The sequence below is a fragment of the Curcuma longa genome, chromosome 14, assembly GCF_044706935.1.
Source record: "Curcuma longa cultivar G26 ecotype Majalengka, Jawa Barat chromosome 14, ITB_CL_G26_1.1, whole genome shotgun sequence".
Lineage (NCBI taxonomy): Eukaryota > Viridiplantae > Streptophyta > Magnoliopsida > Zingiberales > Zingiberaceae > Curcuma > Curcuma longa.
The window spans coordinates 427,315-451,161 of NC_133874.1; the positions used below are offsets into that span (position 1 = coordinate 427,315).

Consider the following 23,847-nt stretch of genomic DNA (forward strand, 5'->3'; position numbering starts at 1 on the left):
AAGTTTCCAGAATTGTTCTAAGTTCGAGGACGAACTTTTTGTAAGGTAGGGGGAATTGTAACACCCATAATTTAGGATGAGTAGCTGAATGAGATGTGAACTGTCTCCACTCTGGCTATAACTGACCCTGGGTTACAGCTATCGTCTGCTGAACATGATGAGAAGGTACACTATAATAAGTCGGTACTGCTAGTGGCTGGTGCTGCATCGGAATCGTAACATAATAAATCCCTGACTGGAGAGCTGCTGGTACTATCTGGTGCATCGGTCCTGAAGATGATAAAGATCTTTGTTGTTTAGGTGCTCTGAATCTCGATGGAATCCTTTGCGCCTTCTGTGGTCGTTGTTGTGTAGAATATCCTCCCGAAGCTGCAACGTCAGTAGACTCCAACTGAGCCTCCAAGGTACACTCTCTAGCCATATGCCCGGACAATTTGCAAAAGTAACAAACGGGGTGATCCAATGGACAATCTAAAATCCGATGACTATCAGATCCGCAACGATAACATTTCTTGTCCTTATCCTTCTTCTGCTGAAATTCACTCAAAGATCTAGTAGATCGTTTCCCTTTTTGTCGTCTCGCTGGTCGACTACGCCCACGATTTCCAGGAGCCATAATATTACCTGGTTTACATATAACTAATATAAATTTCTAGAACAAGAGATAACTATGCTAGAAATTTTACTTACAACTTGCTTGGAGAGTTCGTGCCGCTGTCTATCCATCTCACAACTCGGATCAAGTACGCAACTCGATAAAACCGATACAACAACAAATTCGGAACGAAGTCCAAAACTAAACCCTAAAACTAAATATGATAGAACATCCAAACTTAAATGCTTAATCTAATAAACCTACAGATGCAATGTTAACTCTCGGGAACACCGAAAAATCCAATGATAAATCTGACGGACACCGAAAAATGAACACAAATGCAACGAAAATCCGAATGAACCTAACCTGCTCTGATACCACTAAATTGTCACGCCCCGAGAAGGCCGTCCGAAAAATTTCGACAGCATCTCCCCAGTAACTATGACAATTCCCTAAATACATGCATAAATACACGGCCACAGGCGGTCGGTGAATAGGACTACACGTCCAATAGACACCCAACAATCAACAGATATAAAGTAAAGGCCTACACGGCCATACAACCACTAACACATGCATACTAAACAAATATGCGACAAAAGCAACACAAACTAAGCGGAAACATCGAAATCCGAATCAACATCCGATAATAAGTACAAATCCATCACACTACAGTCATCACAAATCCAAACCATAATTACATGCCCACGAAATATAAAATATGACCGGAGACAACGACAGATCAAACACAAACCAACAGAAAAACCTTCCGAGATGAGATAGCAGCAGCCGACCCAAATCTCCAAGCTCCAAGTACCTATCTGTTACCTGGGGAGAAAACAAAGTAATCCCCAGGGTCTGGGTAGTGAGCATTAGATGCTCAGTGGGTACAGAAAATAGTGCATGTAGAGATATCAGAAAGGATAACAAGGACATAATAACCAAGATAATCATATATAGAAGGAACAAGATATACATGGCAGCAGGTATCAACAGAGTATCAAAAGTATGAACTAATCAAGTATGGTATATCAACGGGGATGATATGAAAAGATCAAACTGTGCAACAGGTATAGAAATCAGCTACATGTAAGCATGTATGTAATGTCATACAAGTGCAACAATCATAGCAAGTAAATGCAACAATCAACATGCATATGAATAAAGTAAACTATGTAATAATCCTACCAACAATGCATATGATATGCATCAATCAACGCAATCAAAATATCCGTCATTGTCCGCACTCGTCGTCCCAGTCACTCTCCCAGAGCTCAGTGAAATGGGGGCAAGACATGACATACTGCACAGCTCCGACAACTGGCCACTAAAGATAAGTGGGGAGGGGCAGTGTGGCAGGAGGGCAATGTAGCCAGTCCTGGTCGCACCCAACTGTAGTGCAACCTCTTACCTATGTGGCACCACAACGCGGTGCAGGTAAGATCCAACAACAAACAACACCTACAACTACTATGGATGCATGATGATCATCCCAACATGTAATAGCTAATTAATTAGCATGCTCAACAAGAATTTATGAAGGTCAACATATGTCGAGAATACAGTAGGAATATTGGTCTAACAGTGGATAAATAAATCAAGATCAGATAATGTGTGTCCATCAACATCTAACACTAGTATCAACAGCGTAACTGACATGATTAGCAAAGGTATCAACATGATAGGAATCAAAGCATCACAAGGTCAACAGAAGTAGCAACAGAATAACATTAGATCATGTCAAAGGTCAACTAGGTCATCAAAGGCCAACTAGGTTAACAACAGGAGCAACAGGATAGTTATTAGATCATATCAAGGGTCAACTAGCAAGTAACAAGCAACAGGTATCAACAAGATAAGCATCATCAGTAACAAGAGCATCGACAAGATAGATAAAAGCAACATACAAGAAATCATATTAAGGTCAAAGATAAGTATCAAACCATGAATCAAGCAACGACTATGATAGGAATAGTAATAAAATAATCATGCACTACGAAAGGAGAACCTGTGTTGACCAAGAGTACCCACCTGATTAGACGATTGTAGGCAACAGAACCCCCAGAAAGATAAACCAAACTCCGTGTAATAGGACCAATAAAAATCAAGGTCCTGCAGCAAATAATAATACAACACTTAATAGACTATCGTATTAAATTTAACATAACATAAACTCTAACCCGATAGTTTAATCATAATCAACTACTAGATCATCCATCCAACAAAACGAAAACAACTCTAACAGTAGATACTTAATTACCCTCTCAACCTCATTAGGGTTCCTAATCGAACCTCGCAACCTCCGTAACAAGTAAATTACAATGCCAACCAGGTTCACTCGCACAGACCGAGCCACCTTTAAATCCTTAATCTAGGTCAAACCTAACCAACCAACATTTCAGCAACGGTATCTCCCCTGTGCTCAAACCCACATGAGTCAAAACAACACCCAACCCTTGCTCACCTCATCCAATGTAACTAATCAACCAATCAAGGTCGGGTTATCATATAGACCCCTCCAACAGGTACAATCCACCACATTAACCAGTAAATAAACCAAAAACAACAAGAAACTTACCCAAACCAACCCTAGATTAGCCTTCCTTCCAAGCTGCTGCCGACCGAATCCAAGAATTCCCACCGGCTGACCAACTCCAAAACCAAGCTCTGCAAATCCGACAGCATCAGATCCGAGATCAATACCCCCTAAATCTAGGCTCAAGAACCCTAGAACTCAAGAAATTTCGGCCTACCTTGCTTCTTCTTGCTTCACGACAGCAACTTCTTCAGTCTCGATCGGTCAACCCTGATGTGGAGGCGGCGGCTGCTCGGCGACGGGGAAAGCAGTGTGTGGTGGCGATTGACAGGCGACGGCGATCGGCGACTAAGGGCGACGCCTTGTCGCTTCCCACAGCGGCGACGGTGGCGGCGACTTCGAACAGCTGAGGGGGCAGAGCAGTGGTCAGGCAGAGGAGGGAGGGATCTCGCTGGTTGCGCCGGTGGCTTGACGGCGGAGGAGCGCTGGCAATCGGCGTCGGGCGTCCGCGGAGAGAAGAGGCGGAGGCGCGATTTGGGAAACCGGCGGAGGAGAAATCGCGAGGGCTGGGAAGCTACAGAACCGGCTTTTAAAAGTTCCTTCGCGGATCGGATCCTAAACCCGGTAAACCATTAACCCTTAATGCTTATTAATACCATTAAATAAACTAGGGTTTGATTAATTAACCAAATCAACTTTAGGATAATTCCTTTTAACCTTTCTAATCTTCCCTAAAATAAATTATTAGGGTAATTTATCTATAATTAAATCCTAGTATTCTCCGGTATTTTACAAAAGACAAATTCATAGATGTCCAATTTTTCTTATCTATATTATATAAGCATCATGTTTGGACTTATGCGCAAAATTTTTTTATCTTTACTTGATAATGGTTTTATTTAAAGTAATTTGCCACAATTTTATTCAAAATTTAAACACTTCGAAAGTTTTTTCAAAAAAATCCCTTAATTTGCCTATATTGTTATATTGTTGATTATATCAAAAGAGGAGATCTAGAGAGCATAATTTCAAAGTTAAAAGTTAAATATATTTTCAAAAAAAATTGAAAATAGTTTTCTCTGAAAAATTTCAAAGTTTTAATTCTTAATCTTTTCAAGAGAAATATCTTTAAAGTGTCCTAAAAAGTAAAGTATATTTGTAAAACATTTTTTTATAAAATGTTTTCAAACCCTAACTGTGTTAAAACACTAAGTTCTACTTGAGTGATTCTTAAACTCAAATTGCCAAATGAAAAGACCGTGTCAAGTTTAAGGGGAGAGATAAAAAGATTATTTTTAAAAGTTTTTTAAAGTATACATTAATTTTAGGAGGAGATACTAAATTAAGGGGGAGATTGATTTTTGTGACTTAAGTTTTTTTGAAATGACATTTTAAAAGTAATTATTTTTTTACTTAACTTTGAACTAAGATTGTCATGATAAAAAATGAGGAGATTGTTAGTGCAGGGAGCACCAGATAATCGAATTGTAGTTTTAATCATGGCAAAGGGTTTAAGTTAAGTTTGTGGTGTGTATTGACAAGCTAAAATGATTGCGCAGTTAGCACAGGGCAGATCTAGTTGAAGCTAGGTAAAGAAGTTTTAGTCTAGAAGACTAGGCTAGGAAGTTTTAATCTGTAGGATTAGACAAGGAAGTCCTAGTTATGAACACTGGACAAGAAGACTTGGTCAGATCAAAACACTAGACGGGAAATCTAGGCAGATCAAGACCGAACTCTAGCAAAGTGATGGGTCAACGAGGACTGAACATCGGAGGAAAGTCCTAGAGGGTGAGGATAAAATGCTGAGCAAAAATCCAACTAGGTCTAGAGGACCGGATAGTTGACAGAGGTAATTTCTCCTTAGAGGAGTAGGTGAGGATGCGTTTCCTGAAAGGGAACAGTAAGCGTCGGTCTAACTTAGGATTTCATTGAAAACCTAAAAGTTAAGACCAGACAGTTGGTAAACTGTCAAAATTTCTGCTATATATGTTTTACACTAACTCTGTGATACAGGAATTGAGGATCGAAACTTTGGGTTCTGGGCGCTCCTATTGAATTCGAGTGACTAGACTGTCCAGGCGCCTAGAAGGGATCCAGAGGCTTGGAAGTTAGCCGATTGGGCTAGCGAGGGGGGGGGGGGTGAGTGGTGAGTCAGTAGTGGTAGAGACACCTCAGTTTCCAAGCATCTGGAAAGGCTCTAGACACCTAGAGATGGATAAGGCGCGTCGAAGTCAAACTTAATTCGGTAACTTCTACGTCAATATTCAAGGCATCTGAAAGGGATATAGGTGCTCGGAGATGCTAAGTCAGCATCGAGAGCAGATCGACAAGATGATATGGAAGCTCCCATTTCTGCAATAAAGGTGGAATCCGCCACCTTAGCGGCCCCACACGATCGGCCCCACGACCATTTGTGAGGAGGTAAATCAAAAAACTGCAGTTGATCACGACGCAGGAGGGTATTGCCTGGCTTCGCCAGGATTCGAACCCTTGCCCTCTTCTGCAAGTCTGCTACGTCGTAACCAACTCAGCTATGTCTCGGGGGCATGATATGGAAGCTCCCAGAAGGAGTTCTAGGTGCTCGGATTACCTTATAAAAGCAGTTGTGAGGGGAAACTGTAAAGCGCTAATTTACACTACCTCGACGTCCATTCTGTGGGTAATTTGAAGCACCTGAGACTCTATCGTAATGTCGAAAAGTTGCATCGACAACTACGCAAACTTCTTACATAAATTGTTGGTAAAATATTTATTTTTCACTTATATTTTGTACTTAGTTTATTAGGATGATAAAAACTTATCGATCCTAAACTCTATAAAAGGTGAAACTATTTCTCGAAAGAAAAAGAGTTTTTTAGTAGATTGTCCATCGTAAACAGTCAAAGACTGTGGACCTTGGAGTAGCAGCTAGTGATTGTGAATTAAGTAAAATAAACGAGTCAATTTTGTTTCTACTGTGCATTTACTTACTATGTTTTATAGAGTTTTTCGAATTCGTGAAAAAATGACAAACACGTTATTCACCCCCTCTGATGCTCACTTCTCAATCCTACAAAATGTAAGCCTTGAGATCTCACTTCCCGACTTGGACTCGCTTTCCCAACTTAATACTCAACGACCCACTTAGGCTTGAGCAACTTAGCAGTCGAGCATTTCCGATAACAGTTAGGCAATTTGGTCTCTTGACTTTGTGCTCAGCAGCATTCGTTAGGAGTACTTGACGTCCACTCGAGAGCACTCGACGTCCCGACTTCATTCTCGACTTTTCACTAGAACTCGGGAAGTACTCAAGCTGTTCGGACCTCACGACACTCGGAAGCACTTGACTTTGTCCAACGATATCCCACTCATGCTCAGATAACCTAGGAGTTTGTCTTAACTTTCCAAGCTGACAACTTGAGATTATTAGTTTAAATCATCCTGACAAATAAAGTTGAATTTAATTTTTTTTATAAATTCAATTCAATACATTTCTCTTGTATATTTTTCTAAGAATTCTAAATTTTTTTTTTGGAAAAATACTATTTAAAAAAAAACTTGTATATTATTTCTAAAAGATCTTTTCTTCAATACTTGTTTATTAAAAACATAAATAGTAAAGTTTAACCCATTAAATTAACTCTTAAGTTAATAGTGACCTTTTGATTTATATATATATATATATATATATATATATACACGCACAAGTTTCACAAATAAGTATTGCATATCTATATTGTCCTTTTGCTATAGTGTAATTATTATTTATAAAAAATAAAAGATATTTGTATGTTGTCTTATTTAGTTACTTACTATTTATCATGTTTAAAAAAGATCATCAAATGTTTCATTAATTATACATTACTATGTAACGCTTGTGTTTTAAAAGCATCCTTGCTTATTAATAATCTTAAGGCTTGACCACTTTAAAGAAATGATAGATGAAAATGCTAGATTCAAAAATCCTAAACTTCAATAAAAAATGAGATTCATTATCTCAGCGGTCTCACGACCATTTGTGAAGAGATAAATTGAGAAACTATAATTGGGTACTATAGGGGAAGGCTATTCGACTCTTGTCTACTTCGGTAAATTTATTCCGTAATAACCAATTCAACTACGTCCCGAGAGCGAAAAAAATCATAAACTTAAAGTTATAAGACTCATCCAATATCGTATTATTTTATGTCTAATAAAAATTTAAATCATGAATAAAAAAGGACTAATTTGTCTATTACGACATGGTCATTTTTTAATAAGCATCATTTTTAAAAATTTTAATTTATCAAAGTCACTAAGAATTTATGTTTTGATATTCTTTGACAATCATAAAATAATTTTGTAAGTCTATTACAAACATCATTAAACCTTAAATGTAATAGAATACTAATGTTAATTTGATAATTTATATGAACACTGTAGCATTATATTAAAGCTTAGGTGGACTCATCATCCATTTTTTAGGGAATTTAAATAATAAATTAGAATATAAATAATCTATTTTGATGGACTACAGCGAAAGAAGTACTTTGTAATTGCCTACTAACAAAATACCCCCTCAAACATAAGAAATTTATAAGAAGTATAATATAATAGGATCGAGAAAATCAACTAAGAAGGGTGAACAAATGATTTATTAAAATATTAAAAATATATTAACTCCAAATAAATAATGGATAGTACTTTAGAGTAGGATGATATGCAGTAAAAAACTATCTTTATAATTATAAGACTAATATTAAATATTAATGTGATCCTGTTATAATTTAATTTTAAATAATTTAGATATTTAAGTAAAGAGTTTAAATTAAATCTTATATATGTCTTTAAGATATATGTTAACTTGTGTGAGAATTTAATAAGACATATGTTAGTAGAATATTGACATTGAATAAAATAGTGATTATTTTGAAAGTGAAATATTAGAGAGAAATTATAGAGAAAATGATGTCGTCTTTGAAGTTTTATCGAAAACAATTTATTTAATAGTTAAAAATTATCTAAAAATAATTAAACATGTGTATAAATAAATCTAAATAAAATCCTAATTTAATAAAGTCAAAAATATCCTAAAATTTAAAAAATAAAAAATTATTATAAATAATAAAAAATATATTTGAAATTTTTAAAAAGATATTAAATGATGATAGATAGATTAGTTTAGATTTCACTTAGTATTGAATAAAAGTTTTTGAAAAAGTTTTAATTAGAAATCGATCACGTCAATATGCTTCAAGTATCATGTTTTTTGAACTCGTCTTTTTCTCCTATATTTTACATCAGTTAAAAAAAAAGAAAAATAACTTGAGTCAATGTTAGAATTTACTTAATTTTTTACAAGGTTTATAGGTTAGATGTGATTTAAGCGAAAATATAAAATGGTAAAAATTTAGGGCCTTTTAAAAATGTTTTATCAATAATATTGATCTCGCGCTTTGCATTGAAAGCGGAACAGCTGTCCTATCAAACAATCTCCGCCGTTCATCTTGTCAACCAAGTAGAAGAGGAAACGCGTGGACGGAGGCTATGATCTCTCATAATGCGGCAGTCCCATTAGTAGTACACTGCCACGGGGCTCTTGCCCTTTTTAGGCGCGGCCGGGGAATGAGAGCGCGGCGTGGTAAAAGCGAAGCCCGAGCGCGTCGCAGAGAGGAAGAATCTGGCGTTAGGGTTTTCCCGTCCCTCTTCGATTCGATCCGTCTTTCCTTCCCCGATCGCACTGGGCTCCAGCTGGATCTCCGATCTCCCTCGCTCGGCGTTCCTTTTCCGCGATCGTTGGGCGGATTCTAGGCTCTTGCTGCGCTGATGCTCTCGCTGCAGGGTGACGCGCGGCAGCCCCAGCCGCAGCATCAGCTGCAGTCGCCGCCGCAGCTGCAACAGCTGTTTGGGGCGAGCGTGACTGGCGGGTTAGGGTTCCACGTACCAGGGGCCGGCGATGCGGAGACGCCGTTCGCTCTGCTGTTGCTTGATAGTCCGGCCGACATCAAGACCTTGATCACAAAGCCGATCGAAGGTTTGTATTCTCTCCTTTTGAGCTGATCCTGTTTGTTTCCTTAGTGTCGGTTTTTTCTTCTGGTGGTACCTGTTGGTTTGATTGTGTAAGTATGATCTCAAAGAATAAACTTTTTTTTTTGTCAATTAAAACTGACGGAATTATTTAAATTATGCCTTTTTAAAGCTTCCTCTCTCTTTTCTATATTAACGAATTAAAATGCCTGACTAGATCACGACCATTTGTTTATGATTCAATCTGATGGTTTAGGCGATGAGGATGCCCACTTGAATCTTTCTCACGAGAACTACAAAGCTGGAAACTACAATAAGGCATTGGAGTACAGCAACGACGTTTATATTAAAAATCCAAAACGAACTGACAATCTTCTCCTTCTTGGTGCAATATACTATCAGGTCTCACAGTTCATTCTTCTCAAATACGCATAACTTTTGCCTTATCATACCACGTTTACTCCTTTATACTTGACTTTTTGCTTCTTATTTCGTGTAGTTTGTGTCAGATTCCTGTTTTTTTTGGTTTTATTGTCTGATTGTGAGCTTTGTTGTGTCATTTTAGTTGCAAGATTTTGATGCATGTATTGCAAAGAATCAAGAGGCTCTTGCAATTGATCCTCATTTTCCAGAATGTTATGGTAACATGGCAAATGCTTGGAAGGTAAAAAATTCTTATTACTGAAACTGACAGTTGGCAGGATTTATTTCTCTATTTTGCAGTAGTATCTGATTCTTGTTGTTCTAGCCTAGATCTATGTGCACGAAATACCTCAACTTAGAAATGATATAGATAATGTTGACACAGGAAAAGGGTGACATTAATCTTGCTATACAACTTTATCAAACTGCCCTCAAGGTTTGTTTCCTCCACTGAGACTTTTACTATGTTCTTACTTGTTGGCTATTTTTCTGCCTTTTGTCTCTTCACTTAACAGTCTCACAGTATTTTTCACTAAATATGTGAGTGTAAATTGGTAGATTCATGGGTCCCAAATTCACCTTTTAGAGTCTAGTTGTGTTTCCTTACCTGATAATTTTGCAACAGATTTTTATTGGTAAACTATAGGCCTTGTTTGTGTTGTCTTTCTTTCGTTTGTTTTTTTTTTTTTCACTTAATAGGATTCGTTTTCACCTGTAATGCCATATCTCATATTCTCTAAGTACTTTCTATGTTAATTTGCTTACAAGGAAGTTGCACATTTGCGAAAGAATGTATCATCTCTATGCTACGTCAATAATTCACATAGCATGGCCATGATCTTCTAACAACTAATTGCTTACATGTTTGTATTTAGGTCCTTGATATCCCCAATCCATTGTCCTTGTTCTTAATTTCACTAGTATTAATTCTATATAAGCCATTGTTCTTTTTCTTAATATCATTAGTATTCTATATAAATCATTATTCTTTTTCTTAATATCATTAGTATTCTATATAAATCATTATTCTTTTTCTTAATATCATTAGTATTCTATATAAATCATTATTCTTTTTCTTAATATCATTAGTATTCTATAAGCCATTGTTCCTTTTCTTAATATCACTAGTATTCTATATAAGTCATTATTCTTTTTTCTTAATATCATTAGTATTCTATAAGCCATTAATTTTTCCCTTGATATCACTAGTATTAACTTTATATATTTTTTGCTTTCTCCTTTTAGCATTAGGTATGTAGCCAAACATTGTGATGCTAACATTGTGACAATTTTTTGTAGAAGTTAACTTATTATGTCTTCAAAAGTTTGCTGGCAGATGAGCTTTGTTTATGATCTATTTACCCGACAATATCTATTGCTATGTTGGACAATCCCTGCATCTGGTCTAAAGTCAAGAAATGTCATTTTCAAGGACTACGCCGGGGTTTAGTTTGCCTTTATAATGCTAAGATAGCACAATCTGGGTTGTGATGGCTTTATCAGAGAGTATGCATTTGGTATTTTATTACCTAGAATCAAGTAAATGCTTTTGAAATCGAAGCAAAAACGTTCTACACTGTAACTTTTGTTCTGAAGTTAAACAATAGCAAGTTCACCTAGTATGATGACCAACCATCACATGGCCATATGGAATAATGATCCTCTGTTATACTTCATTACTTTATTACTCACAAAGGTCAATGTTAAAATTCTACTCAATAGCACATGTAATACTGGCCGTTCAAATTTGTCATGACCTTTGGATTGGAAGTTCAAATAGTGCATTCTTTATACGCAATCCAATCTTTCTTTTATTTGACTTAAACTATAAAATTGTTTGACTCTTGACTTGCCCATTTACTTATGTCTACTTTTTATTGTGGTGATAGCATACTTTTTTGCACAATTGAACTATAAAGTTTTTAACCTTATTATGATGTTATCTAAACCATCCCTAGCATCAGAAATAGTTGGTGGTGGTGCTTTCTATGGCATTATTAAGACCAATTTCAGCTTAATTTTAGACTTTTGAAGGGGAGCCTTGGCGCAACGGTAAGGTTGCTGCCATGTGACCTAGAGGTCACAGGTTCAAATCCTGGAAACAGCCTCTTGCCAAAGGCAAGGTAAGGCTGCGTACAATGGATCCTTTCCCCGGACCCCGCATGGCAGGAGCTTCGTGCACCGGGCTGCCCTTTTTTTTTTTTTTAGACTTTTGATGTCTTTAGAGCTGCATCAAGTCGGATAATCAGGTGTTATTCCTCATTGGACTCTATATGTGATGGGATCATAAGCATTATATTTTGACCTTTTCTTCCGCCTTATCTATAGTACACCTCAAAATGCATTTGATATTATTTTGGCACTGCTCTTCAAGCTTCTATTTTTTTCCTCATGTTGCTTTATTGAGGCATGAAAAGAAGCATTGCTGTCATGTAATTTGACATCCTGAAAGCTTAACCATGTCAGTGTCACTTTGAACAATTTGGCAAGGGTGGAAAATCTTGATTGGGCAAATTTTTTGCATTCTTATCATGCTTCCTTGTTTGCAAAATTAATGATATAGCTTTAACTTTCATGGAGTGGTTCACACAGAAAAAAGATTGGTTGACTATGTAAAATCAGTGTTTTTTTTTTCAATCTACAATGCTATTTGTGGTGCCTACTGCTCATTACGACATGAGGCTGTGAAAATTTGGTACTGCATATTTTTATTTCTCATCGCTATTTGATAAAAGCTAAATGTGTGGTGATATAAGAAGCTACTTCTCTTTTTCAACAAAACAATCTACTTTTCCAAGTAGAGTGACGGCCATTGTGCATGATATGCTTAGGTGAGGTTCATGCTCTTATATTAGAAACTGATAAACAAATAGGAAACTAAGTTCATAATGGTTGTTTAATAGGGTGGAAACTAGGAGTTGTAAGAAAAATTAGGTAAATGCAAAAGAATTGACTAAGCAACAAAAGTTAAAACAAAATTAATTTCATAGGAGAGGAATACATTTATCAAGTTGATGCGAGTCTAATTTTTAGTTCAAATGGCAGTTTTTAGGGTTTAGTATAGCTATAGTAACTTGTTTTACTATCAGCTATAAGGGGTTGACTCAAGACTTAGTCTTGAATGGAAGGAGGTTTATGCAGTGGAGATCACATGTGTGTTTGTGTAGGTTCACTGGAGTTGTGGTTGCCAGAGGCGAGATGAGAAATGGAGGCTCACATGTGCTGGTGGGGCCGTGAATAGAAATAAATGCTAGGGAGGTTTGGACCGAATGATTGAAAAGTATGAGATTGTATGTATTTGCTATTCAGATTGCGGGGACTAGAACTATGTGCATGGTGGTTTGGTCTTTTTGATGATGATGGAAGCTACCTACTGGATTGAGCTGGGGTGGCAAGGTTGTTGGTGATGTTGGTCTCGCAGGGGTGGTCGTGGGCATCAAAAGTGGAGGAGGGCTTTTTCTCTCACTCGATTTTGAACTAGAGAAACGGTCAGTGAAGGCAGCAACCATTGGAGGCTACTTCGACAAGGGTATGCTTCTACTTGTGTGGACAAGACAATGCTGATGGCGATGAAGCAGGGATAGTGGTTCTGTCAATTGGTGCAGGTTGTTGGAGATGGAGTCAGGCAGTGAGAGAAGGAAGAACTAAGAGGAAAGAGCAGTGGACTACGGAATCCTGAACTGAAACAGTTCAACTTTGATGCTACTTGTTGCAACGCCAAGTTTTACACACAGAATTCACAAAAGGGAAGTCTTACTGAATCTGCACAATGAACCGTGAGGCACTGGGAGCCCCTTTTATAAAATTCCCTTTTATGGTCTTTCTCGACTCACAACAAACCATCAAATTGCAAATGTCAGAGTCTCACATCTTTTGTTCTGATACCAGTTTATGCGATTCCTATCATGATCGCAGAAACTGTTAACATAAGAAAAATTTGAAGTCATAGTAGTTTCATATATGAATGAGCAAGAGGATTCTGTATCCTATTATAGTGTAGGCTATTTATATATCTCTGTTTTGTTATTCTCTTTTTGAGAAGGCACATCTTGGCGCTTCAGCTGCTATATAAATTAACAATTTTACCTTTTGATACTTGAAGATTGACATCTGATTGTCAGAGCATATGCAGTTTCTAAAATTGAGTCAACACCTGCATCATAGGTGCAGCTAGCTTTCATAACTAGGGAGCATTTGATTTTATCCAATAGAATAAATTATTTATATTTGACATCCATCTGTTTGACACGATCTATGTACACTATGATTTCCATTTGCAGTTGCGACCAAATTTTGCTGATGCATGGTCAAACTTGGCTAGTGCATACACTAGAATAGGAAGACTGAATGATGCAGCTCAGTGTTGCCGCAATGCTCTTGCTTTAAATCCTCGATTGGTAACAGATATCTTATAGCTCTGTTCATATGTTGTTATTTCTAATGGAATGAACATAAGAATTCTTGACAAATTAGGTTGATGCCCATAGTAATCTGGGAAATTTGATGAAGGCACAAGGCTTGTATCAAGAGGTTAGTTACTTGAATTTACATACCCAATTGATTTGTTATTTCAAGGTACTAGATTATTATATGTTTATTTTGTTGATTCAATAGGTTTTTTCAATTGCAATTCAACTTCTCTTCATTCTACATTCTATCATATGCTTGCTATTACCTATATTTCACCTCTTTGTCTGCATATAAATGTCCAATGCCATAGCTCCTATTTTCTTAGTTGATTTAGAAAATACTGAGATGCTTGTGATCTTAGCTTATACCAAAATAACCTTTGAAGGATCTGTTGTAGCTTGCTGGAATGCCTATCCACATAGGAAGGCACTTGGGGTGAAATTAGAAAAAATGCTTTAAGTGATATGGTTATACTAATTGATTGGCTGGAATATTAATTGACAATAACAATCATCGGGTCAGGTCTGGTCTATCTGCAATAGCAATCATGTTGACCAAGTTCTTAACATCTATTGTTTAACTCAATATTTGCATTTTGTCTCCAGGATCAAGCAAGATAATTGAGTCCCATAATGTGTATGTATGCTTTTTGATATGGTCTGAACTTATTGGATTTGATACACGCACTGGGCTTTCATAGAATTTAACCTAATTGATTGGAAGTAAATTAAACCATGTTATACTCGTTGCCCTACCACAATCTAAGATGGACAAGGAATCAGAAGATTTAAGAGAGTGTGATGCAGTTGTAACAAGTTAATTAATGATTTAGCTCAAATTCTTTGACTCCTGCTCTCATGGAATGATGACGAGCAAATAATTATCAATTTCAGTGATCCAGAATGTAAGTCCTGCAGCTCTTGCCCATTTCATGGAATGATGATGTTCAAATCATTACCAATTTTAGTGATCCAGAAAGTGTAAAGATTCAAAGAACATTCCTGTCTACAGGAATGCTTATCCTTGACAATTCAAAGACATTTAGTTATTAATCAGAAATATGCTGTGGTTTTCTCAAACCTGAAAAAAATCAACAAGGGTCAACCTACATGGTCATGCATTATAAATAACTTTTGTGTAAGAAATGCAATGGGTAGGATTTTGCTAGTGTTATTGGATAACAAGATCAGGGAAACTTAGAGCATAAAGGATTTTTGCTAAGGATAATGAGAAGGTATGTGATGAATTGTTTCTTTTGATAGGATTAGGTGAACAATCAGCAATAAAGATAGGTGGCAGTGAGGAAAAGTTAAGAGTGAAAGACATTTGCAATTACCTATCATATTGGAAGATGCATCCGAATTAAGTAGCTGCAGAGTATAATATTTTACAATAGAGGAATTGCTAGAAATGGAGGCTGTTGTAGCAAACATTGACGAATTGGAGTTTTGAGTAATGCCTGAATTTGTTATATTTAGCAGCACTGGTACAAATGCTTGTGCAGAGACCAAAAGATGGTGTGGTGTTGACTTGTGTAGTAACTTGCGAATTAGGTGGTTGTTTGAATTTTTCCCAGCAATCATCCAATTCATGGTTTGTGCGACCATAGTGAACACGATAGATAGGAACTATATCCACTCCACCTCCATGGCCTTTGCAACTGCATGAGCTATTGCTTGAAGTGGAGATGGCAAGGGTATAGTTAATGGTCCAAGGGTACCATGAAGTACTCAAGTTAAGACATTAGATACAGATGCTTCTGCAACATTTGCAAGTATTTGTGAGTATTGGGGATCAGCGAAATATTCTTGCATTGGAAATCATATACTTTTTGTAACATGTGGAGTTATTCTGCTTATGAGTTCACAGTTATTGAACATCATTCTATATTTCTTTAGAAGTAGAAAGGTACTGTTGGTTGCATATTGTTTAGGTGCTTTTGAACTTTGCCATGTTAAGTCGTATCTTTGTGAGATGATTGCTCTTTTCCATAATAGGGAACAATAACTTCAAATGTTCATACCTAGAGGAGATAAATGGAACTTTTAAGTTTGTAATTGTTCCAATATACTATTGGATTTAAGGTCATATGTTTGTGAAGAAAAGAATAAATTGATTTTTTGGGTTTAGTTAAGCAAAATCCCAGATAAAGAGTTTTTCCTTGGGCGGCAATTTACATGAGAAGAAGGAACTAGGGTGAATATTGCTGCTGTAGTGAAGGGAAGAAAATGAAAGCTCGGCGGTGTTGGAAGTTGGAACAAGAGGAGGGACAAAGGAGGGTTGTTGTGTGGGAAGGGGCTTTGTGTGAGGGGTCTATGAGGCTTTGTACAACATGTGATAGTTGTGAAATCATGGGAAACACTCACTGTTTATTTACATATGTTTCATATTCGTTAAATTTTATTATGATTATCCGAAGGGTTTTTTTTACCTAAGAGAGAATCTCCTCGTTCGCAACAATATCAATCATAGTATCAACACCACAGGATAATACAAGCAAGATCCATATACAAAACAATGAAAGAAATTGTGATAGTTGTGAAATCATGGGAAAAACTCACTGATTATTTACGTATGTTTCATATTCGTTAAATTTTATTATGATTATCCGAATGGTTTTTTTTACCTAAGAGAGAATCTCCTCGTTCGCAACAATATCAATCATAGTATCAACACAACAGGATAATACAAGCAAGATCCATATACAAAACAATGAAAGAAATAATTAAATGTTGAATTTAATTAATTTGAGTACATGGTAACATAATGTAAATGGACTCATGCAACGGAAATAACATGAGAATGCATGTAGTTGCTGAATGAAGGTGCAAATAGAAAAATGTGACACTCAAACCCATCTCGTGCACTTGTGGGTATCTTTAAGCATAACCTAAATTGAAACATAACCATAGTCAACCTCAATAACCGTGACACCAAAGGAGGCGTGTCATGAACACAGAAGCTCAAAAGGTAGTAAAAATGACTGTACATGATATAATATCTCATAGAGGAAACAAGGTACTCATCATGTCAACTAATTCGCATTCTGTTTGCACTATGTTATATCAATTGCTCTATTGTTCCTCTTGAGTATGCACTCATAAAATCTCATCTCATCTCTTAAATGCTCATTTAAGGTCATGTATCATTTTATTTGAACATCTCTCATATAAAAAATGGAAGCTCTTTAATCACCAAATAATAGTACGGTTGTAGCACACATAACATGCAAGTGTGAAATCCCTTGCATTTAGTTGTGCGAGAACATCTATCTATCTTGATGTATAAAATGGATCGCTGTCCCTCTTAATGCGCTAATGGATCAATTTCGCTCGAGAGCTTGGGGCTAAAGCCTAAGTGATGAGTACATCAACATAATCTTTTTGCTAGTTTTGATATAAGTTGTCATGCATTATTCCATCAAGGGCTAATGTAAGTTTTAAACCTATGCATTAAGATGTCATTTTGTTTAGGTTGCTTTTAATATTTTAATACAAGATATAAGAAACAATGTACCTCAAAAACAAGTAACAAAAGGCATAATATAAGGAATAACTTTTAAAATAATTCCTTCTTTTGTCACATGTGGATGAATATTACCCAAAGCATGATGCGTTCAAAAGAAGCAAAAATAAAAATCTATTTAATTCTCTTACTTAGCCTCATCATAAGAAATCTCATGTTAACTCTTCAATGCTCATTTAAGGCCATTTATCATTTTTATTTGAACATCTCTTGTATAAAAAGCCAAAGCTCTGGAAACACCAACTAATGGTATGGTTGTAGCCTGCGTAACATGCAAGGGTGAAGTGCCTTTCATTTAGTTGTGTGAGGACATCTCTCTTGATATATCAAATGGATTGTAGTCTCTCTTAATGTGCTAATGGATTAACGTCGCTTGAGAACACAGGGCTAAAACCTAAGTGATTAGGACATCAACATAATCCTTTTGCTAGTTTCAATACAAGCGGTTAAAAATTATTTCATCGAGGTCGAATGTAATTTATACAAACCCATCAAACTATCATTCTAGGTTTCATCTTGTTTAGGTTGCTCTGAAACAATGTACTTCAAAGATAAGTAACAAAAGACATAGTATAAGGAGTAATTTTTAAAAACAATTCTGTGTCTGTGCACGAATATAACCTCAAGCATGATACGCTCATAAGAAGCAAAAAATAGAAATTCATTTGATTCCCCATTTCATCTTGAAGCACACTTTTAATATACCCATTTCACAAACATCTCATGTTTAGCATATCTTGACAAAATTATGGTATCAGATTAATCATGCACAATGTATGTGAAGTAGTCAAGCACAAGAACACCCACTTGAAATGAGAACTTGGATTGCACTAGCTCGTTCCGAAAGAATCTAAACTCCTCGAATTGGTGGATTTACAAGGTACATATTGCAAAATATACCAAAAACCAACAATTAAAAGGGTGGAAGCCTCTTTTGTCAACTCTACCCCTTATGTGGCATCAATCATTCGTGCTGCATGGGTCAAACCCTCCTACAAAAGGGATATTTTACCCTCATATGACATAGTTTAAACCACAATTTTAGTTTAAATGAAATCATGCTCAAATGGTTGAACCATACAAAATACAAAAATGACATTAATAACTTCCAATTGGCAGTATTCCAGCACACCCATTGTATCATATGAAACACTAACACAAAAATCTATCAAATTGAATTAAGGCATAAACAACACTGTAAAAGTTCATACATGAATATTAAGACATTAATAACTTCCAATTGGCAATATTCCACCACACCCATTGTATCATATGAAACACTAACACAAAAATCTCTCAAATTGAGTTAAGGCATAAACAGCAGTAAAAGTTCATACATGAATATTAAGCATGGAGTCGTTCTTTACCTTAATGATCTTTTTGATCTATCTACCTGATACTTGGTCATTCGTAGAGGCTTGAAGATACCTGCCAAGCAGCAAGCTCCGATTATGAATTTGAAAACCGAATCAAGAGATAGGTAAGGGGGTCTCATCAACAATGAAATCATTACAATTCCAAGCGAGACAAGAGATGCCGGAATTGAAGTCTTCCTCATCAACCATATTCAGATTCATAAGATTGATAATGGTCAGCATCAAGATATGGTCAAAAAGTACTTGGATCTGAATAAAACGTCAAATTGGTTACTCACCAAATGAGGAAACTCATTAGCTAAGGAAAATATGTGAGTAGTCAATGTTGACTGACTACAATAGGGTTCTGCTATGCTTTCGACAACAGGACAAGGGCCAAGATCACACAATGATCAGGTTCATGGGGTGGTGATGCTAGGTCAATACAAATAGAGGGAGAGGGAGAGCTTGAAGAAAAGGAAGACATCCTAATCCTTGCACTAGGGACGCTTGAACAAGGGCATGATTAGGGATTCCAGTGCTCACATGTTTTTAGTGGCACTGGTTTGTAGGATTACATGTGGGACTTTGAGGGATGGCTTGAGATCTAAATAGGGCTTGACAGAGGTTCGGCTTAGGTTGAAGAGATCATGGAAAAGTGGATCTCGATTGGGATCGAGGGAACACAGGGGCTTCTGTAGGAGGTTATACGAAGAAGGCAACATGGCTAGGTCTTGGGAATTTTGGCTCTTGTGAGAAAAAAGGTCTTAGCCTTGAGGGTTAAGCAAGGATATGATGTGGGGTTCATGTGAGAGTGGGGATTTTGTGAGGTGTTACGTAGGTTTTGTGAGGGTTTCATGAAGAGTTATGCAAGGGAGTTCAAGGGTGTAGGAGGAGAGAGATAAGGGGGTTAAGTCAAAACTAGGCCAGACTAAACATATTATATTGACTACACTCAAATAAACTTGCTTCCAAAGTAACCCAAAACCACATCTCAATCAAGGCAAATTAACATATGCTGTAAGGGCAGCCCCAGTGCACGAAGCTCCCGCCATGCGGGGTCCGGGGGAAGGATCCATTGTACGCAGCCTTACCTTGCCTTTGGCAAGAGGCTGTTTCCAGGATTTGAACCCGTGACCTCTAGGTCACATGGCAGCAACCTTACCGTTGCGCCAAGGCTCCCCTTCAAATTAACATATGCTGTCTGCCTAAAAAATTTCAAATAACCCTTGATTTTTATATAATTACACCTAAAGTCTACAATGGAAAAAAAAAATAAAAATTGGTGACTATGACATTTATAATTAAGCATATTTGTCTTTTATGTTTTTTTGGATGGATGCATAATTTTTTTTCTCGGGCATATGCAGGCTTATAATTGTTATTTGGAGGCTTTGCGGGTACAACCCACATTTGCAATTGCTTGGTCCAATCTTGCTGGCCTTTTGATGGAGGTAGGAGATCCTAACAGGGCACTTCTGTATTACAAGGTAAGTGACCTATATTTTTGCATTAGCATCATGTATTCTTGTTTATTGTTGGATGGTTTCTTAATGGTTCATTGCAGTGTGTTATTTTATCATTAAAACTTTGAAATTTAGGCTTTCCCATGATGAAAGCCTTTTTTATTGTTTTTATTGTTGTTGTTTTTTTTTTTTGGCATACTTATGTCTTGAACTAATCGATGCTCACATGGTTTCCTGATTTAGATATTGCATGTTTTGCTCATGTTTATAGCTGATAAATTCTAATTATTGGTCTGAAGAATGATCTAAAATCCAATTTTCTGTGGAATAATTATTCATTTCTGTTTCTGCTTAATTATTCTTCTTATCAAACCAACTAAATTCCTCTTTCAACCTAAGTAATAGTTATTTTGACATATCAGATTAGTTCTCTCTAAAAATGTTAGAAATTTTCTCTTAGGTGCAGGAATATTTTGATCTTATGGGGTCTCCTTCTTCTTTATTATTACATAATCTCTGCAAATCAACCATAGAAATATAAAATATCAATGAAACATCTTCCATTAAAAACCATTCCATAAACCAAACTATCAAATACATATTCTTGCTCCATACTCATTCCATTTCTCTAGCTTACTTTATATTCCATTGTTCATCAATTTCACTCAACGTGTTAATGGTATTTCGACATCAACTAGGTTTTGATTGGAGTTATAATTCTTGCAACAACTTTTTGTTTATTTGGTTTGATAATTCTTGCTACCAATTTTTGGTGTATTTGTTCTTGTTTTTCCTATTGCTGCCCTTCAAGTAAGACAATCTTTTTTTCTACATGAAAACTATCATTTTGTTAACGGAAAAAGGTAATATTGGAACCTTTAGACAATATGATTAGTTATTCGGGATAATGTATATTTTGACAAACTTCAAACAAATAGCTTACAATTTTAGTATGTTGTAAGTAAAACATTCATTATTCCTTAAACAAAATGACAATTTTTATCTCAGCATGCATGATCTTTTCTCTTAGGATTTAATTAGACTTATGATCATTAACAGTCACATTCTGTTGTTTTTTTATCATGGCCCATCATCATTTTTTTGGGGGGAAATATAGAGATTTTAATTCCTTTTCCTATTGCATTATAATGTTTTTCTTATTTTCTCAATTTATTATGTGCTTCTCTACCATGTCAACGATCAATTGAGGCCCCATATGTGCTATGAAAAAGAACAAATAATATTTAATTTTATCTTAGCCATGGTTTAGCTTTTCTTCAAAGAAATCTGCCATTATTCTAATTAATTTTATATTTAATTGGTCCACCATGGACTAACAAATTAGAAACAATTTATTTTCACTAGAACTAGACCAAACAAAAAGTCTGGTACACCAAGTTGTTATGAATTAGATCAATACGAGTTGGCTATGTATATGTATATGTGTGTATAATATATATGTATATATAATGAAATCAAGCAAATTCAATTACCAAGTTTTAAAAGGAAAATCCAGTTGACTCACTGTATATTGCACATGTGGTATGTGAACGAAGACATGGTCAATGCTAAGAAAATAACAATATTACTTGTATTGATAAACATGACAGACTTATACATGATACATATATTAATCAACCCAATCCAATTTATACTTCCACATATAAAAATATATCATGCAAAACACATGAAATATAACGTTCATTGTGTGGTCCCCTCCAAGTCCACCGAAGTAGTCACATAAGCATTCAAGCAGTCTCTTTTATGAACTATGTTAACTATAGTTGTTTTCCTTTATTATTTTTCTTCTCTTTTATTCCTCCTCCTAAGAACATGAATTCTTTCGTGTCAAATAATATTATTTATCATTTCACATGGCTCTAATCTCCTAACAACATGGTATCAAAGAGTCATGAGTGATTATACCATTTTGTTAGGAACATCAAAGATCAGAATCATACACAATCATCTTGGGAAGAAGTGAATGCTATCTTCCTTATAACAGGGCATAAAAGATGAGATAATAAGGAGAGAAAATTGCTCGCGATCAAATTTGCTTTATTTATTTATTTGTTTGATGTAACACATCACCTACAATTCTTTTAACTTTGTTTGATTCCTAAATATTTGGTCTACAAGACTATTTATTTGGATCAAACACATATAATAAAAATAAATTTAAATACAAAATAACTGTTGCTAATACCTTGGTCAACAGTGAACTGATTTCATGTTAACACTAATGACAATAATGATAAAAAATGCTTGCAATAAAATTAACTATTCTTCATCTTCACTGTTGGCATGGAGCCTCAATTGGTCACTGTGTGGTATAGAAGTACATAACATTGTAGTTATGGTTTCATGAACAGGCAAATTTATTTGGAAGAACGCTCCCTTCTATTTCCTCAATTGTATCTCAGGAGCTTGTGTGGAATTCTTTTGGTGTACTAGTTATTTATTTGGTGTTTTTTTTTATTATATATATATTTACTTTAGATCAGGTAATCATCCTTTTATACGGATGGATTTTTCTGGCTTAGCTGGTAACTTGCCTTCATTAGAAAAATTTGGAGCTTGAGGGCTTCCATGACCATATACATTATCTAAAAAAAATGGGATTCGTCCTCTTATATCTTCTTTAACTAACAGAGTAAAGGATTACTTCATGTAAGGTTTAAAATATCGAGCCATATCGAGGTTTTGGTTCCAGACCAGAACGATATAGTTTCGATATCATACCATGCCGATATAATTTCAGTATTTTTAAAATATAAAATATATTAACTAAAATAAAAAAATTTAATCTAAATATTTAAAAATAAAAAAATATTTTTTAAAAAATAATAGGATAATTTTACGAGGTTTTAATTAAGCCTATTTAAATTATTCCCAACTATAGTTAGAAGTTGATCATTAAAACTTTATTAAAACCTAAGCTAAGAAAAAAAAAGCTCATTGTGTGACTGGCCACACGCGATCGGGGGCCCGCGCGACGCCTTCAGAGGAGTCGCCGGGCCCGTGCAATGCCTCTGTACAATATCCCGGTCGGAACGTCGGTGCCGGTCAGCTGGTATAACGAAACTTTTTGCCAGTATCAAGTGATACGACTCGAGAATTCAATCCTTGACTTCATGTTTGATATGTTTAAAACTCAAAATTTGAAGGATAATAATTGGTGAAGTTTTTATAGAGATTGAACTCGTTTATGAAAGGTGTTAACATGCATTCCTTGCTTGCTTCTCTTGTAAATGTTCACGTGCATCAGGAATGTAAATTATAAGGTTTGAAATAATAATCATTCATGCACCTCTACGTTTTGCCTGTTACTTCTAAATCAAGGGGAAAGGTTGCCTGATAATCTTTTTGATAATCAGGGAACATTTGGTTTCTAATTCATGGTATCTTGTAGCTAGATCTAGATCTTTACAGTTCTATTCTTTGTCAGGAAGCAGTTAAGCTTAAACCAAAATTTGCAGATGCCTACTTGAATCTAGGGAATGTTTACAAGGTAAGTCTTTGTTAGTTCAAACGATTTTACATTCTGGTGTT

The 23,847-nt window shown here is 35.8% G+C and overlaps 1 protein-coding gene and 1 long non-coding RNA gene across 2 annotated transcripts in view; one reads left to right on the top strand and one right to left on the bottom strand.

Annotated features, from left to right (window-relative positions):
- Positions 1-2,626: 2,626 nt before the first annotated feature.
- On the bottom strand, positions 2,627-3,664 carry LOC141844765 (uncharacterized). The gene is made up of 3 exons (XR_012603191.1): positions 3,349-3,664; positions 3,174-3,262; positions 2,627-2,707 (listed from the first exon to the last, which is right to left on the bottom strand). It is a non-coding gene; the product is annotated as an uncharacterized LOC141844765 (long non-coding RNA).
- Positions 3,665-8,713: 5,049 nt separating this feature from the next.
- Positions 8,714-23,847, top strand: part of LOC141845357 (uncharacterized) — a 37,178-nt gene continuing 22,044 nt past the window's right edge. Inside the window, exons 1-8 of the mRNA XM_074733422.1 lie at positions 8,714-9,123; positions 9,373-9,518; positions 9,682-9,780; positions 9,925-9,975; positions 13,820-13,936; positions 14,013-14,069; positions 20,200-20,319; positions 23,744-23,806. Coding sequence (XP_074589523.1) covers positions 8,916-9,123; positions 9,373-9,518; positions 9,682-9,780; positions 9,925-9,975; positions 13,820-13,936; positions 14,013-14,069; positions 20,200-20,319; positions 23,744-23,806 — 861 coding nt within the window. The 5' untranslated portion in view covers positions 8,714-8,915. The remainder of the gene's footprint in view (positions 9,124-9,372; positions 9,519-9,681; positions 9,781-9,924; positions 9,976-13,819; positions 13,937-14,012; positions 14,070-20,199; positions 20,320-23,743; positions 23,807-23,847) is intronic.